Raw genomic sequence first — 18,380 nt, 5'->3', positions numbered from 1 at the left:
AGAAGTGAAGGTAAATTCACTAAATGGGGACACAGACAGGAATACAAATCTACTAACGGTTCTAACCCTTCCACACTTAAACCAGAACTAAAACAACAATTGGCTTGAGTTCTACTTCAATGCAGTAGAATTACACTTAGCCCTTCTCAAAGAAACCATACAGAGATAATATGACAAAGATAATATTTCCATACAATATAATTATACCTGAAACCTTTCATCAAGCAAACAGAATTCCTGTTGAGGTCACTGACTAATGTTTTGGCAAAAGAGTCATAAATTGTGAAGTTTCCTAATGCAGTGGATTCATACAGATATGGAGATGAGTGAAAAATATTGCAATACATGGGGCTGCTATTTTATGCTGCTGTGAACTACAAAATCTCCTGAGGTAGCAGGATATAATTCTTCAAGCTTTTCTGTATCAGCAATGATAATGAAGCAGGGAACTATGTATAAATCACATTGTGTAAAGTAAATGGCTGCTTAATGTTTGGTTCTGTGTACATTGCTAATCTCTGTTTTCAATGTGCCTTTTTCAGAAGGTCTTTTTCCTGTGCCATGTGTATCCATGGGAAAGCCAATGACAACCAAAAGACAGAAAGAAGATGACAACCAAAAGAACAGGTTGTTTTGACATTTCGAACCAGTGTGATGAAATATTCTCTATCATAAATAAATGATGACTGAATTTCCAAATCCTCAGCAATATAGGGCACAGTGCAGAACTTTTTACACCTTGTGCTATCTTGAATTTATAGGTAATGTATATGCTGTATATATAATTAGCAAAGCCTCTGCTTACACTTCACTCTTTGATACATTTTCCAGGAATCAATCAGTATTTTTTATACCAATTGCACCATACCTTAATGTTTAGAGCAGGGATCCTCAAACTACGGCCCTCCAGCTGTTGCAGAACTACAAGTCCCATGAGGCATTGTAAAACTCTGACATTCACATACATGACTAGGCATGATGGGAATTGTAGTTCCTGAACAACTGGAGGGCCATAGTTTGGAGGCCTCTGGTTTAGAGAGACACTGTCACTTTGGCCATTCAGAGCAAAGAGATGGGGTCCTTTAAAAAGCCCACTCCCCTACGTTGCAATACTACCCCACTACCCCACACAGTTGTCCCCACTTCTTCATTGCTCCATCAGAGTTCTTTTGAAAATAAAAAATAAAATCTTTAGATACGGAGAAGCAAATAACCTCCTTCAAGGATACCTGAGTGTCCAATCACCAAACACAAACTATGTCAATGTAAGGTGGAGAACGACTCCATGTCAGATGTTATTAGAGCTTTCACAGGAACTACCCCTGGCTTCAGCGGAGGAATGGATTGGTGGGGGAGTGTGATAAAGGAAAGTATTAGTGTGATGGAGGGTGGGTGAGGTTTGCATGATCATCTCCCCTTTTCCCCAAATGGGCAAACTAGTTAGTCTCTTTAACCCTTTTGTGACCAAAGGTTATTGATACCTAGGTGCCCAGGGTACATTTCACAAGTCAGCATGCATTAGTTAACCTAACAACAACTCTGTGACTTATTTGGTACATTGTTTAAATAAAAATAAAAAAGACCAGGATTGAGAGCTAGCAGCTGCACAAAGTGAACACAATAGCTTTCCAAGCGATCTTCCATGGACTAGACAACCCCCCCCCCCCCCCCCCCCATAAAATGGAAATGGGGAGATGGCAAGATGAGGTGGTGTTTTTAGTGCAAATCAGGAAAGCAGCCTAGATTGACAATGCTGCTCCTTTATAGATACAGCATAGTTAGTGGGCATTGTCACCCTAGGACAGGAAGTGTGTTACTGGAAGAATCCGCACATGAAAAGAAGGGAAAAAAGGGAAACTAACACAGCCACATAATTTAAGGATTGCATAGCTGAAATATGTGATATTTTTGTTTAAGGTTTAAATACGTTTAATGTATCCTCGGGATGGGGCATCATGCTGGGAAATAAAAAAATATACAGATTGCAGGCAGGCAAAGACTAAAAAAGCCTTAGACATGCCCATATAAAAATAAAAAGGGCATGGTTTACTAGTTTTATGCTAGGTGAGGGCTAATGAAATGACCTGTCGTCACTTCAAGCAATCATGCACAAAAAAAGCTTTCCTTATTTTTAAAGTCACATGCATTTACTCTATATGCAATTGACTTTCTCCAGTGTACAGATTCCATGTATAAAGTTGTCCCAGCTCTGTCTAATTTGTCACCACTATTCCCCATTTGCCTGACAGCATCATGTGAAGCTCTCATAAGAACCTGCAGAAGAATCTAAGCTGTCATTCATTCTGTGAGGTACACAGCAGCCCCATGCAAACGTAACACTTTAGATGTTAGAGCAGTCACCCGTACAACTTTAATTACTCTTGGTTCTGAGCCGATTACAGTGTGAGTTTCATAAAAGAATTGTGTTTCACACATAAAGCCAACCAGATACGCGCTACAACTGCAGCCATTTAGAAGATGGTGAATGATGTCATCAAGGGATGAGTGAATCCATCTGAGGTTGGTTTGCAAATCATTTTTTAAATATTGCTCCAGGTTTGCAAACTTTGTCTCACGCTCTATAGAAGTCTACGGGGTTGAATCTGGTTATTCAATTTTGGCCATTTGTAGGACGAATAAACAAGCTATTGTCAACAAAAGACACAGGAAGCTTGGCACTGCTCTGAGGGACATGTACCAATGCCAACATAATAATATAAACAACATATTAAATAATAATAATAATAATAATAATAATACAAAAATAATTAAAATGTATCTATCCCTACACAGATTTAAAAGTTCTCCCTAAGTTTCAAGAAACACTCACAATATGCTGTGAGCTCACCATTTTATAAAAAGGAAGTTGGACTATCTATTCCTTTAAATTATAGGGTTTTTCATTCAGCTGATTAGAAAAAAGGCTATGCTTTGCTTGGTAGGGTGTTCCTTATTTCTAACAGGGAACATACCAACTCCAGAGATTTGCAGCAAACCTATGGTAGTGGTGAACCTCATCCCTAATGTCAATGTATTGTTCATACAACAGAACATAAAGCACCCTACATTTTTGACTGGAAAATCAACTGAACATTCCCAAAATGAAAAATGTTGAACAAAAGTCTACTAGTGTATAGCCAGTTTTTGTTTAGTGAATTGCGTAAAGTTATACAGACTGAAAATGTATTAAAAGGTCTGTTCACTTTAATCATCCAATAGCAAGGTTCCTTTTTTTTAATATTGAACAGAGGAAAAATAATGCAAAAAAAAATTACTCATTGCACACACACGGGATCACAGCTTAATTTGAGCCCCCATTCACATAGAGGCGACCTGTGAGGCGACCTGGTCGCCTCACAGGTCGCCGCAGGTCGCCTTCCATAGGGAAGCTGCGGACCCATTCTAATAGGAGCGACACAAGTCGCTCCGACTTAGAAAAAGGGTCCGGAGCTTCTTTGGGGCGACCAGGAGGCGACCGCCATAGACTTCAATGTTATGAAGTCCGTGGCGGCCGCTCCGAGGTCACGGCGCGCTGCTCGCACCGCGATCTCGGAGGTCGCCACCCGAAGTCAGATCGCCCCTATGTGAACGGGGGCTTAAAAAAAGGTTGTAAACCTATATTAAAAAACAAAAAAACAAAAAACCTGTCATACTTGCATTCTCTGTGTAATGGTTTTGCACAGAGAAGCCCTGATCCTCCTCTTCTCGGGTGCCCCACTGGAGATCCTGGCTCCTCCCCCTTGATGAGTGCCCACCATAGCAAACCATTTACTATGGGGTTACTGATGCAGGCTCACTCACAAGCTATGCTCTGTGTGTCCATTGATACACAGCATGGCTCAGCCATGCCCCCCCCCTTCACTAGCTGTGATTGACGACAGCAGGAGCCAATATCTCCCACTGCTGTCTCTAAACCTATGAGGAGGGAGAAAGCAGAGAGAGACACTGCTCTTGTGCACAGGGCTGGATTGAGATTTGGCTTAGGTAAGTATAAGAGGGGATCTGGGGGCAGGGGAGGGGGGCTGCTGCACTCAGAAGGCTTTTTACCTTAATGCAGAGAATGCATTAAGGTAAAAAAAAACTTCAGCCTTTAGAACCAATTAAGTCACTAAACTAAGTGACTTTGCAATGTGAAAATTATGTACTTTATTAAATCAACCACAATCTATTTTTTATGCAGGAAAATAAAAATTTGAATGCTTCAGATGTTATGTATTAAGATATGAATAACCGAAGCAAAATGTTGAGGTGGTAAGGTTCTCTTTTAGCAAATCAAAAGTTTGACATTTTCAGTTAGGCTTTGTTTCCACTAGTGCAAATTGTCATGCGACTTTGGACACATAAAGTCGTATGACAAGTCACAGCCCATTGATTTCAATGGCACCCATTCCAATCTATGCGACTTAAAGTTGCAGCAACTTTGAAAAGGTGCCTGCACTACTTTGATGCGACTTTTGATGCGAGTCAGAGAGTGTAAAATCAGATCAAAATTGCACTCCAAGTTGCATCAAAGTCACACTGTAAATCATGCGACTTTGATGCAATGTGTTGCACTAGTGAAAACGTAACCTTAAAGTATTTGTGAAGCTGCAGATCTTTTGTAGGTTTTGTGTTATCTTGGGAAATGATGGAAGTAATTCTATATTAGTTCAGCTGATTTTTGCTCCTGTAGAGGGATTATAGATGCGGCTGTTCTATCTTATGAATAACATTAGCAAAACCTGTGAAATAGTTGATTTTATAAATCAGTGAGCTTAAGGATACTACCACATATGCACTTTATAAAGTAACCACACACTACTGTAGTCCATCTTTGAAGATCACTTTACTCTTAGACCGCATTCACACTGCAGCGGCACGACTTCTGCACGACTTCAGGGGCGACCTGTGAAGTCCCGTGCACCGCCACTTCAGCGCGACTTGCACGGACTTCATATAATGAATGTCTATGCAAGTCGCTCCGAGGTCGCCCCGAAGTAGTACAGGACCCTTTTTCTAAGTCGGAGCGACTTGTGTCGCTCCTATTAGAAAGGCTCCTGTAGCACTGCATTGACCACGAGGGACCGCGACTGGTCAGGCTGACAAGTCGCCTGACAAGTCGTGGTAATGTGAATGGAGCCTTAGAGTTTGTGTTCTGTTTTGAAAGAAAATATGGAATATTTTGTCCCCTTCAGGAGTGGCAACAAAGAGTCACTTCCTTTACCGCCTTTAATATGCCATATCCTGCTGTACTTTTTTATATGAAAAAAAGTTTTCAAACCCATTCTGGGCAAAATATGATACCCCTCACTCCCACCTCCTCTAATCAATAATGCAAGAGTTTGTCCTAACTACGAATACAAGATAAATTCACGTAAATCAATCCAGGTCCCTCTCGAACCACTATTTTTATGTGCAGAGGGCCACTAATCCAGTGATACAGATGATCTGTCATTGGTCAGTTTCCTACTGTCTGGTTGTGTCAGTGTCACTCCTCTCCTGAATCCTGAGAGGACCCCACCACTGCAGCCAACAGGAAATGTCCATGTCACACAGACAGTTATATGGACACCTATAGAAGGATCCTGCAAAAGGTAGAAAAAGAAAGGAAGAACACTTGGGACTTTAGCATCCCACGGCTGTGGCTTTCGGTAATTAAAAATGGGAGTTTAGACATGGTTTTTTTATTTTTTTTACTCCAGTGATCAGGTAGGAGGTGGGGAGGTGGGATTGTATTAAAAGTTTTTAACCACTTTAAGACCGGAAGATTTTCCCGCTTATCGTCCAGGCCACTTTTTTCAACTTGGTACTGCGCGACTTTAACTGACAATTGCGAGGTCATGCAACCCTGTACACAAACAAAATTTACCTTCTTTTTTTCCCACAAACAGAGTTTTTTTTTTTATTTGGTGGTATTTGATCACCTCTGCGCTTTTCATTTTTTGCGATATTAATAAAAAAAGAGAGAAAATTTTGCGAAAAATTGACATTTTCTACTTTGACAGTTAAAAAATATCCAATATATTACATTTTTGTCATATATTTAGGCCAAAATGTATTTAGCTACATGTCTTTGACAAAAAAATTCTCAATGAGCTTATTTTTAACCACTTTAAGACCGGTAGATTTTACCCCATTCCTGACCAGGCCATATTTTGCGATTCGGCACTGCATTACTTTAACGGACAATTGGGCGGTCGTGCGATGCTGTACCCAAATTAATGTCCTTTTTTTCCCCCCACAAATAGAGTTTCTTTTGGTGATATTTGATCACCTGTGCGATTTTTAATTTTTGAAAAAAAGAGCGACAATTTTGAAAAAAAAAATAAAAAACAATATTTTTCACATTCTGATATATAACATTCCCCCCAAAAAATTTACAAATCAAAATTTTTTAACATTTTAGGCCAATTTGTTTTGATGCTACATATTTTTGGTAAAAAAAATCACAATAAGCTTATTTTGATTGGTTTGCACAAAAGTTATCGCGTTTACTAACTACGGGAAAGATTTGTCATTTTTATTGTTTACTTTTTTTTTACTAGTAATGGCGGTGATCTGTGATTTTTTAGCGGGACTGCAACATTGCGGCAGACAGATCGGACCCCTAACTGACATTTTTGATACTTTTGGGGGACCAGTGACATTACTACAGTAATCAGTGCTATAAATATGCACTGTTACTGTAATAATGACACTGGCAGGGAAAGAGTTAACACTGTTGGTGATCAAGGGGTTAAATGTATGCCTCATGCTTACTGACGTGTGTGGGGGGAGGGGCTTGTGTGACACAGACACAGATCGCAGGTTCAGCTATGCACCTACCTCAGTAGCGCAGCACCATTCATTACATATTATTTGTGCACCACATTAGCATTGGGTAAGCTATTAGGTGCTTGCAGCAGCATGTTATTTATTTTTTATTTCATCATCTAACTAATTTTACTAGTAGTGATAGCACTGGGGTACTCACCACATATTGATCACACATAAAAATGTAATGATAGTGAATATGTTAAATTATTTTAGAAACCAAATTATTGAATATAATTTAAAGACTATGGTGAATATCATAATGGTCTCCTTTTTTTTTTTCATAAATGTTTTTATTGAATTTTCAATATCATGAGAGATACAAAACATACAAGTAACAAGTATGCAGTAAAACACATCAGATGAAATAGTGTAATGCAAAACGTACATTGATAACCAGGACCATATGGGTCCAGAGTTTAAACGACAATTATGGTTGACAGTAACTACCAGCACAAATAATTACCAAACATCACAAGCAGTAAGGCATACATCGTGAGTAATATTGAGTTCTCCAGAACAGGATAACTGTGTATACATAGTACACTAAACACTTGTAAACCAAAGAGAAAGGAGAAGAGAGAGTCAAACGTCCACATCGAAGATTACTCCGTTAGCAGAATCTAGGGACCCATTCCACGCCTGGACACCCCCAAGGGGAACAACACTGTGCCCAAGCGCGGAGGGGGAAGGAGGAAAAATCCCTCCATCAGCTATCCATAACGTAAGCACACTAGGAAATAAGTATAACCTCAAGGAGGAGAGTGGACCGTCAAGTGTTCAAACCAATCAATCCAAGGTTGCCAGTGGCTAGACATTTTGTGTACAGAGTGGTGTTTAAGAGAAAGGGCACGTTCATATGTGCAATGTAAATTAGTTAGGTCAATAACGTCTGGGACTGTAGGTGGGAGTTCTCGTTTCCAAGCTCGTGTTATATTTAGTCTGGCCGCCAGAAGAACATGGGTCACGGTGTGTCTAAAATGTTTAGGAATCTGTCCTATGCCGATACTCAGTAGAGCCAGGCCCGGTGAAGGTGTAACATCAGTAAGGGTGGTTGCAGATATAATTGCAAATACGGCTTCCCAGTATTGGGTAAGATGAGGGCACTGCCACAACACATGCAACAGTGTGCCATCTTGTCCACATAGTCGCCAGCACTTGCCATCATGTTGGGGGTCAAATTTGCGAAATAATGGTCTCCTTTCATCCCTCATTAGAGGAAACAGCTTTTTTTAGTAAGTGGTTTGCATTGTTGTGAGCCTTTGAATGGATGAGCCGCAATGACGTCACTCCCAAGCTTGCACGCGGGAGTCACTGTTTATGGCACAGGGCTCTGAGGGAACAGATGACCTAATCAGTGGCTTCACAGGTAAATATATCCTAAACGGTTCACATTTAGGAGATATTTAGAGTACCCACAGGAAACCCATTATCATATACTTACTTGTAGATAAAAAATAAACACATAGAAGTGATTACCACTTAAAAGCCTGCTCAGATGTTTAGCCACTGTCTAGTCTTTATTGGGGGTTATGTCCCCTATTCTGTGGGTAGCCAAAGTTTTACATACAGTATGCATTTTCAAAAATGATTGCTTAAGTCATCATGACTAAGTTGATTTATTTTTTTAAATTAAAACCTCAGTGGTCAATAACCAATGGACTGTAATCTTAGCTATTAAATGCATGCTCTTCATTCACATTCACAATTTGTTCCCGTGTTTTATTTCTTAGCTTTGCTAAAACTGAAGTGGTTCCCTGGGATAGGTGCCTACAATCCCATGTGCATACATAAAAATGTTTTATTATCTATCATCTTTGGTTTGGTAGTCAGCCATTTGATGTGTCATCAACAACACTCATTGCGGTCTCCTTATAATCCCTTTCTCCTAATGCTTACCCACTTTCTTTATTTTGCACAACAGCATAACACTTGTGTCACTTTAACCAAACATTTACTGTTGTTGTATCTTCCTGGCGCATATGTTTTAAATTACAGTGACTGAGATACCTGTAGTAATAGTTTGATAAATGCCACATTGACAGCTTTATAAATATCCCTCGATTGTAAATGTATTTATAAATGTTGATGAGTGGTGGCTATAAACACAGCAGAAACCTTAAATTATTATTTAAATAAATCACAAATATTTTACAAATTTGCAGATTAATCCTCGTGCATTGGTAGTTTTATCCCTCATGTATTGGTAGTTTTCTCATAGTAATTCATTTATGACAGGGGGTCTCCAAAATATGGCCCTCCAGTTGTTCAGGAACTACAATTCCCATCATGCCTAGTCATGTGTGTGAATATTAGTTTTATAATGCCTCATGGGACATGTAGATCTGCAACAGCTGGAGGGCCGTAGTTTGGAGATCCCTGATTTATGATAAACATGACTGCAGTTTCTCTGGCATGGGTTAGACACTGGTGGACAAGCTATGGGTAGCTACAGTAGTATTAGGTTTCATTTATATGTAAGATTTCTAACATATATCTAATCAAATTAACCAAAGCTGAATGCCAAGCATATTAATAAAATCCAAGTGTCTCTGCGTCCACTTTCCCTGTGTCCATGGGATTGCAATACTGCGCATGTGCCCCACGGACAGCCGTTGGGACGCAGAGAGACTTCGGGGGGCGGCCGGCGCTGGGTGGGCATGTTACACAGGAGCAGATCCCCGCCCACTTCACTTCCTCCTCAGGATTGGCGCCTACTCCATCATACAGCGGGAGGAGAAGTACTCCACCTCGGTGGCGGTCCTGGCAGAGAAGAGTGCAGCTCCGGTATGGAGGGAAGACGCTGAACCAAGCTGCACCGCCGCGAGCAATATAGAAGCCGCTCTCTCTTCTCAGCTGCCTGTAACATGCAGAGAGAGAGAGAGCGGAGTGCACTGAGCCCGCCCCTCCTCCTTCCTGTGTTTTCCTGTACACAGAGGAGGAGCCGGGGAGTGAACTGCCTGCCACAATGGTCCTCTGATCTGAGGTCTGACATTTCAAGCATGGGAAGAGGGTGAATGTAGCTAGGGGGGATGGATGGACCTGGGGGAGGGGTTTATCCAGAGGGGGGGTTGTATGGAGCTTGGGTGGATGTAGCTGGGGTGGATGTAGCTGGGGGGGATGGATGGACCTGGGGGAGGGATTTAGCCAGGGGGGGTTGTATGGAGCTAGGATGGATGGATGGACCTGTGGGAGGGATCATTTGGCCAGGGGGGTTGTATGGAGCTGGGCTGGATGGACCTGGGGGGAGGGATTTAGCCAGGGGAGGGGGGTTGTATGGAGCTGGGGGGATGGATGGACCTGGGGGAGGGATTTAGCCAGGGGGGTATTATGGACCTGGGGGGATGGATGGACCTGGGGGATGGACCTGGGTGGATGGATGGACCTGGGGGAGGGATTTAGGCAGGGGGGGGTTGTATGGAGCTGGGGTATATGTAGCTGGGGGAGATGGATAGACCTGGGGGGATGGATGGACCTGGGGGAGATATTTAGCCGAGGGGGGGTTGTATGGAGCTGGGGGGATGGATGGACCTGGGGGATGGATTGACCTGGGGGAGGGATTTAGCTGGGGGGGTTTGTATGGAGCTGGGGTGGATGGAGCTGGGGGGGATGGATGGACCTGGGGGGATGGATGGACCTGGGGGAGGGATTTAGCCAGGGGGGTGTATGGAGCTGGGGTGGATGTAGCTGGGGGGGTGTATGGACCTGGGGGATGGACCTGGGGGAGGGATTTAGCCGGGGGGGGTGTATGAAGCTTGGGTGGGCATTTGGGGTGGGTGTAGCTGGGGGGTGTTTGGAGCTGGGGGGGTGGATGGACCTGGGGGGATGGATGGACCTGGGGGAGGGATTTAGCCGGGGGGTGTATGGAGCTGGGGTGGGCATTTGGGGTGGATGTAGCTGGGGGAGGGATGTAGCTGGGGGTGGATGGACCAGGGGGATGTGTGGAGCTGGGGTGGGCATTTGGGGTGTATAGATCTGGGGGAGGGATGTAGCTGGGGGGTGGATGGACCTGGGGGAGGTATTTAGCCAGGGTTGTGTATAGAGCTGGGGTGGGCATTTGGGGTGTATAGAGCTGGGGGGGTGGATGGAGCTGGGGTGGGCATTTGGGGTGTATAGAGCTGGGGGGGTGGATGGAGCTGGGATGGGCATTTGGGGTGCATAGAGCTCGACCCCTTCATTCTGTACATTACACACTCATGTCTCCTGCATTCTGTACATTACATACTCCTGTCTCCTTCATTCTGTACATTACATAATCCTGTCTCCTGCATTCTGTACATTACATACTCCTGTCTCCTGCATTCTGTACATTACATACTCTTGTCTTATGTACTCTGTACATTACATACTCCTGTCTCCTGCATTCTGTACATTACACACTCCTGTCCCATGTACTCTGTACATTACATACTCCTGTCCCATGTACTCTGTACATTACATACTCCTGTCTCCTGCATTCTGTACATTACATACTCCTGTCTCCGGCATTCTGTACATTACATACTCCTGTCTCCGGCATTCTGTACATTACACACCCCTGTCTCCGGCATTCTGTACATTACATACTCCTGTCTCCTGCATTCTGTACATTACATACTCCTGTCTCCTGCATTTTGTACATTACACTCTCCTTCACTATATACACAATAATGTACATTATATACTTCTCACCAAAGTCTTCATTGTCTCAACAGTTGCTGGTTGCTATGCAGTCTCTGACTATTTTTATGAAGTTCTTCTTTAAGGTAGGCTGAGCAATCAAAGCATATTTTATGAGTCTGGAAGTCTGGACTAGGAAGCCTGGGTTTTGTTTACCCTATCCCTTAAGCCCCTCCCACTGCTAAGCAATTGGCCACACCCACAGTTTGCAGAGGCGTGTCTCTGCGTCTAGTCCCTGTGTCCGTGGGATTGCGCTACTGCGCATGTGCCCCACGGACAGCCGTTGGGACTTGGAGCGCAGAGTCTTCGGGCGGACGGGCGAAATTGTTGAAGCGGCGGGTGTGCGCAGGCACTCGGCAGGTGCACGCTCGTGTGGACTTACTGCTAAGTGGCAGCAGCCATTACAAGTGTCAGCGGGCGAGCGATGTCACGCGAGAGCCGCTCGGTCAGCTCTGCGCGTGTCCCCGATGTTGCTAGGGCAACAGGGACGCTATGCGCAGAGCTGGCTACGTCATGCGGCTCTATCTTCTAGCGCCGTTAATTTAATGGGCTTAATGTCTAGCATATATATATATATATATATATATGTGTGAAAGCTAAATTTACCTGCCATTTACTCCTGGAATAGCATAGACAACCTGGAGATCTGTATTAACTCAAGTTAAGTAATACAAAGAGGTTTAGTTTTTGCTCCCATTCTGTGTTTGGACAGTAAGGGAGAAGCAGCAGATAGATGAGCTCATCTCTCTATTACTTCATTACGCTGCTCTCTGTTCCTTGTTAATACATGTTCACTGAAGCACATCTAATTGGCTCCTTGTGCTGTGTCTACAGAGCTCCAATCTGAGCACTGCTGTACAGGATCTTGCAAGAGGCTGATACCAAGTCCAATTCAGAGAATTCAACTTAGGGGTCTAGTTTTAAAAAGAAAATTGCTTTGCAAAAATCTCAACATCAGCGCAAAAGCCACAAATAAAACCCACAAAATTTGTAATGTGTGTGAAATGTCAGTTACTATTTGTTGCCTTTCACAGGACAAATATATAATTCCCTAACATTCAGTCCTAAAAAAAAAAAAAAGAAAAAAACCTTAAGAACATTGGACAGAAGAGTTAGGGCTCTTTCACACGGGCGTTCCTTTTTTTTTGCCCGATCAGGTCCTTATTTTTTTTTTGTAACGGACACGGATGACACTTGTGTCATCCGGTCCGTATGTCCGTTTTTCATCCCATCCGTTTGCGGATGAAAAACGGACATAATGCATGTCTATGTAAATACGGATGTCTGCGGATGACACCACTGACATCCGTTTTTGCTTCAGTTCCGTTTTTTGAAAGGAAGAAAAAATAGGGTTCTCCTCCGTTCAAAAAAACTGAACTGAACTGATGAAAAACGGATGTCAGAGGATGATCATCCGATGACATCCGTATTTACATAGAGATACATTATGTCTGTTTTTCATCCGCAAACGGATGGGATGAAAAACGGACATACGGAACGCCCATGTGAAAGAGCCCTTAAAGTATTTTTATCTGATAAAGAAAATGGCCTAACAGTATAGGCTAAAAAATTTAACCAGACGTGGAAAAAATACATATTTGGGAGACCTCTGCAATGTGTACAAAATGTATGGAGATTCCTGTACTTCCCACCGACAGTGCAATTAATCCGTTACTGCTTTTTGCCTTCCGTGTGTTATTAGGGAGGTTTCCTTTCACTTCCCGCTCTGTCAACTCAACAGAAAATGAGAGGATATATTTCCAATGTGAAGGATGTTCCTTCTTAGACAGTTGTCACCTAAACAAATGTCCACAACAAAAGATTTCCCCTGTGTTTCTGTTCAGGTGGCAACTAAAAATGTTAGATGTCCCTTCACTTAAATTTCCAGTGACATTGATGACATTGGACAATTAGAAAGAGCGAATCTCCCTAACGGGGATATGGAAAGCAATACAAATAGTGGTTCTAACTCCTTACCACTCTATCCAAATTAAATTGCCTTTAGTTTTCATTTAGGACTTTAACAATAATCCTGAATTTCTTCTTCAGAGGAATTGTTTTGGAACTCATAGCCTTTGAAAAACCAACTAACAAATGTTCTTAAGTTCCGTTATAAATTAGTTTCTGAAGTTTCCAAATTGCTTTCAAAGCTGGATCCCTGGGGCTTTCATTGGGAAAGGCACCGACTTCATACTCTTAAGCACCCCTCAAGATACTGATGTGTATGTATTACAGATAAGCAATGTACACTGCTAGAGCGCTTTTCCTAGAATAAGTTGAATTATTAACCCTGTCATAAAATGATCGATGGCCTTGACTCTCGACCATGGCATTGGGCTAAATCACAAAAGACTCCACATTTCCTTATGTTTCAGTTTGTCAATGCACCTATTTTACTGACCACCAACTTTCTAACTTTCTTGATAGTTTGCCTTTCATATATGTAGCCTTTTAACATATACATCATTTTTTAAATAGTGAATTATAAAGAATATATGCTTTTATATCCTGAATGCTTATTTTTAAAATCACTTTCTCACAAAGCCAGATAGAAGTGTTTAAGAACATTTTAAAACACTCAAATATTATAAATAAGTTTTGAATTCACATTAATATTGCCTATCAAGTAGGCCATTTGTTGCCTTCACACCATTTTTACTAAGTAAGAAGCAGTGGAAAAACAATGCTGTTGACACTTTCCATTAAATATATGTGTAAAGTCATTTTTTTGTTCTTTGGATAGAGTGGGGGAGGGTAAGACCCTCTATCAAATTTTTCTTACTGTTTGAGTCCCTGCTGGAGAGACTCACCCATCTATTTGTCCTGGTGACTATTGAGACCAGGACAAAAAAAAAGGGAAGGGAAATGCAAAAAGTTGTCATTAGAGCAAGGGATGAGGGGGGAATCATCCAATGAAGACAACTGTTTAAGATGCAACCCCTTTCACTTTGTAAATATTTCCTCTTCCTTCATTAGATATTAAGGAAAGTCTCCCCAGTGGGTCAATGACAGCAATATATATCCTGATTCCTGACAGTGTTTTTTACCCTTTCCTACTGTATGCCAAACTAAAAAAAAAAAGTTTTTGCTATACGTACACTTTTGTTATGCCGAATTAAAGTGAAATTTCAGGCATCATATAAAATGTAGTTTTAAACAGTATTTACTCATGTTCAATGGTTTACAATTGTTTCTGTTTTTATTACTGCCTTCTGACCTCACTTGAAATCTAGTGGGATATTCCTGACCACCTTGGTCAATGACACAATTAGAAAATGGTTGCATATGTATGGCTTTTGTTATTGCTACTCATGCAAAGGCCAACAGTCCAAGACTGGGAATTTGTGTTGGCCGTTTAGGAAGCGCAACTGTTCCGTAATAAGCTAAGTTATGCTCCAAGTTTACAAGTCTCATGCCTCTGATGATCAACCTTACAAGCCATTCCTTCTCTAGTCAATATTTGGAAGTTGTCACAAACAATTCAATCATTCAAATCATAGCGGCTGATTTCTACATCAGATACTTAACCTGTTAAGACTGGGTATTTACATCAAATATTTAACATTTTTACTATATACCATTTTATGTGCTTGAAATAATAGTGTTCATTTTTAGCTGTAAAAATCTAAGAGGTCAAGATTTTCACTTTACCAATAGACTAGAATATCCCATAGCAATATTACAAAAATCTTTTGTTCTTCCAAGATCTTTTTTTCCCAATACACATTATTCTAAAGCAATACTTGAAACCATTGTAAACTTGTTTTTGCATGCTTTTGACATACATTTGATATTCAATGACATTGGGCACAGAGATTGATTGTATATACTTATCAATGATTTTGTACTTTTCTGTACAAAAATAGGCTTTGGGTCAATGAAACTTCAAGTGCAATAATACATAACCATATCATATTACGAACCAAATATACATACATTTTAAAATGGAAATATAAAACCATAGTTAGATAAAAATGAAAACTATATAATAATAATAATAATAATAATAATAATAATAATATATTTTAAAATATAAATATATAAAAAATAACCTATTATGTGATCATTTTCAATATTTAGAAATAAATCCCCAGCAGATACACAGCAAGAAATAGCAGTACATTAAAAATGACACACTTCTAACTACATTTTTCTCAATATAATAGGCAATATCCATGTCTGGGCTTCAAAAGCTTAGCTCTTTATTTATTTTTTTTATAGGTTTTGATGCATTAAAACATGCTTTTATCATATGTTTTTTATAGGGGAGGGAACTTTATGTGTAGCTCAAAGCATTAATATTTACATAAATCACTTGAATATAGTGCATGATGCATGTATTTTCAAAGTGGTTCCATTTATCCCTATGGAAACTGTGTTTTTCCACAAGTGAAAATTCCTATATTCATTTCACCTCTCCAAAATACAAAAAAAAAATAAACTGTAGTAGTGGAAATGAAGGTTCCATTATATATATATATATATATATATATATATATATATATATAATTTTTTTTTTACTTTTGATGTGGAAAACTAAAAACACTAAGTATAAATGTGCCCTACTTTGAAGCCAATATTTTACATAATGTGTTACAGATTCCTTTTGAACACAACCATTGAGAGAAAACTCTTCAGCAGAGCTGAATGAAATACAACTATTGGTACCCTGACTGTGCTGAAATATTGTACATCTGCTGCCAACTAGTGTTTTTTCCTGGTAGCCCACAAACTTTTGGGACATGACATTTTGCTGTTTTCTCTATTTATTAATCTTTTGTGAGGTCTGTACTTTTTTTCTTTTTTGCAAAATAATTGCCATACTTTGCTATTTTTTTCTGTTATTTTACATTTCATAATATACAGCTTTAGCAAATACATCAGTGTTCAGTACAGGTAATGCAGATGTTATATGCCATCATCTATATTGTTCAAGTAAAAACGAGCCACAACATGTTGCTTTGTTCCATAATTCAATTCAGGACCATCAAGCTATAAAAAAACACAAAGTATTGACTACTTCTGGCCAATAAATATACGCTTTTAAAGCTGTGGGAGCGCAAGACTGCAAACAAAAGGACATTGGCATTCATCCCAGTGTTATTCTACTCAATGCAACTTTTAGACTGTAAATAAATTAATCTTGCCAATTAAAAAGGCTAGCATGATAAATATGTATAGAGTTCCAAACAGAAAATCATTAGAATAAGGTCAAATTGATATATCTGCATTATTGGCTACACAGCACAGGAAAAGAGCTACACTACAAATTACTGGACACAAACGCCCCAAAAAGTTCTAGATGCTGGAGATCTAATATGATAAACAGAGGACAGGAAAAATAGCAAAATCCATTATGAAAGTCAAAGCAAGTGGGTACTTTAACTGTTTCATTGCCTTTTGCTCATCGCCTGTAAACACAGCACAAGATTTACAATAATCAATAATACTTTAATGCAGTTAAAATTTGGCATTGCATTAATTACACTTAACTGTAGCATGCATGGAAAAATAAAAAGGGCTTGGTTATGTACTCTTTAGTTTACTAATGATACACTAAACTTCAAAGATGCCTTAGAGCAACATCAGTGCATCCAGTGTAAACAGCATTGCCAATGTATATTAACCTCAATCACTGCTGGATATCCTTTATGTAAAGATAAGAAATATGTGCTGCTTGGTTCATCCCATTGAAGCAAACACCAACCCCATTCATACAAGTGGAGCTATAATACAGAATCAGAAAACACCAGCACTATATTCCTGGTAATCCCTAAAGTACCAGGTAAGTCTGCAGTATCACCAGGTCACCCTTATAAGATTTGTGACATCCTTCTCACAGCTCTAATATTCCACTTTTATCCTTAGAGACTCTCCCAGGCAAGTAAGAAATCGCTGTCAGGAAGGTTAACTCTTTCCTCTCTAGCACTGGTTTGTTCAGGTAACCTGCATCTTTTTTGCACAGCTGTGCTAAACATTGCAAAAAAAACAAAACAAAAAGTATTTCAAAGCAATGCAAGATATAACAGACATCAGAAAGCCCCAGATTACATAGAATCAGCAAAAGCTCAGAATGATCAGCCTGCATTCAGTGTCAGTGCCATCTGACAAATTAAGGATGAGTAAAGATACCCTTGTGTCACTTACCAGTTGCATCCCACATATAAACATCAGTGTGCACCTGCCACTGCAAAAACCCATGATTTCCAAAAGCCTGCTGTTCAAAGATCCTGTGTCACTTGCCTCCCGGTGAAGTCCAATAGAAGAAGGAAAGGTTTGATTCCTGCCTGGATTTTGCTGGTCTCGGAGGTGACTCTTTTATCCGACAAATGGAAAGAAACGGCATTAGGACCTAGAAGTTCACCTGCAGCCTCAGCATACCTTTACTGGTAACGGAAGGATCAATCAGGGCTTTTGGAGTCGCACACAAGAAGCTGATCTCTGCAGCCATTCAAGGCTCACATATCCCACGACTGCAGGCAGCTCGTAGAAGCAGCCTGGCAACATCGCAGAGCCTGCATGCTGTAAGCAATGTAAGCACTGCTGAGCATGTATCACATACAGCAGAGGAGGGATGCTCACATCCACACAAGGGGAAGAAGGAGGAGGAGGAGGTGTGAGAAGAAGAGGAGGAGGGGTACGAGGGGGGATCCTCTCTCACTTTCTTCCCAACCTATTTCTCCTCCTTGTCTTGGTCGTATAGACATCTGACAGTTCAAACTGTGTTATTTAGACATGTTGCCTAGGGACCTATGTGAAGAGTCATACAATCTTAACTCTGATGGGATACGATTACTCTAATGAAATGTAAAGACAAATGCTACCCAGCTTTAAAATTCTGCTCTCCAGTTAACTCTTGAAAACCATCCATAGATAAACGATTTTTTTAAACTGAAAAAATAATATTTAAAACATGCAAGTATTACATC

General features: G+C 40.6%; 1 protein-coding gene across 4 annotated transcripts in view; it reads right to left on the bottom strand.

Moving 5' to 3' along the window:
• NKAIN2 (sodium/potassium transporting ATPase interacting 2) overlaps positions 1-18,038 on the bottom strand; it is a gene marked incomplete at its 3' end in the record, with an annotated part of 1,265,187 nt that extends 1,247,149 nt beyond the window's left edge. For all 4 annotated transcript variants that reach the window (XR_014225095.1, XM_082252276.1, XM_082252277.1 and 1 more), the window contains exon 1: positions 17,599-18,038. Coding sequence is in view for 3 of the 4 variants with exons in the window: in XM_082252276.1 (XP_082108402.1) it covers positions 17,599-17,652 (54 nt within the window). The remainder of the gene's footprint in view (positions 1-17,598) is intronic.
• Between the last annotated feature and the right edge of the window lie 342 nt (positions 18,039-18,380).

Source organism: Pelophylax lessonae (assembly GCF_965119305.1).
Source record: "Pelophylax lessonae genome assembly, chromosome: 3".
Taxonomy (NCBI): domain Eukaryota; kingdom Metazoa; phylum Chordata; class Amphibia; order Anura; family Ranidae; genus Pelophylax; species Pelophylax lessonae.
Note: the sequence above shows the minus strand (reverse complement) of the source record. Positions and strands in the feature narration are given on the sequence as shown.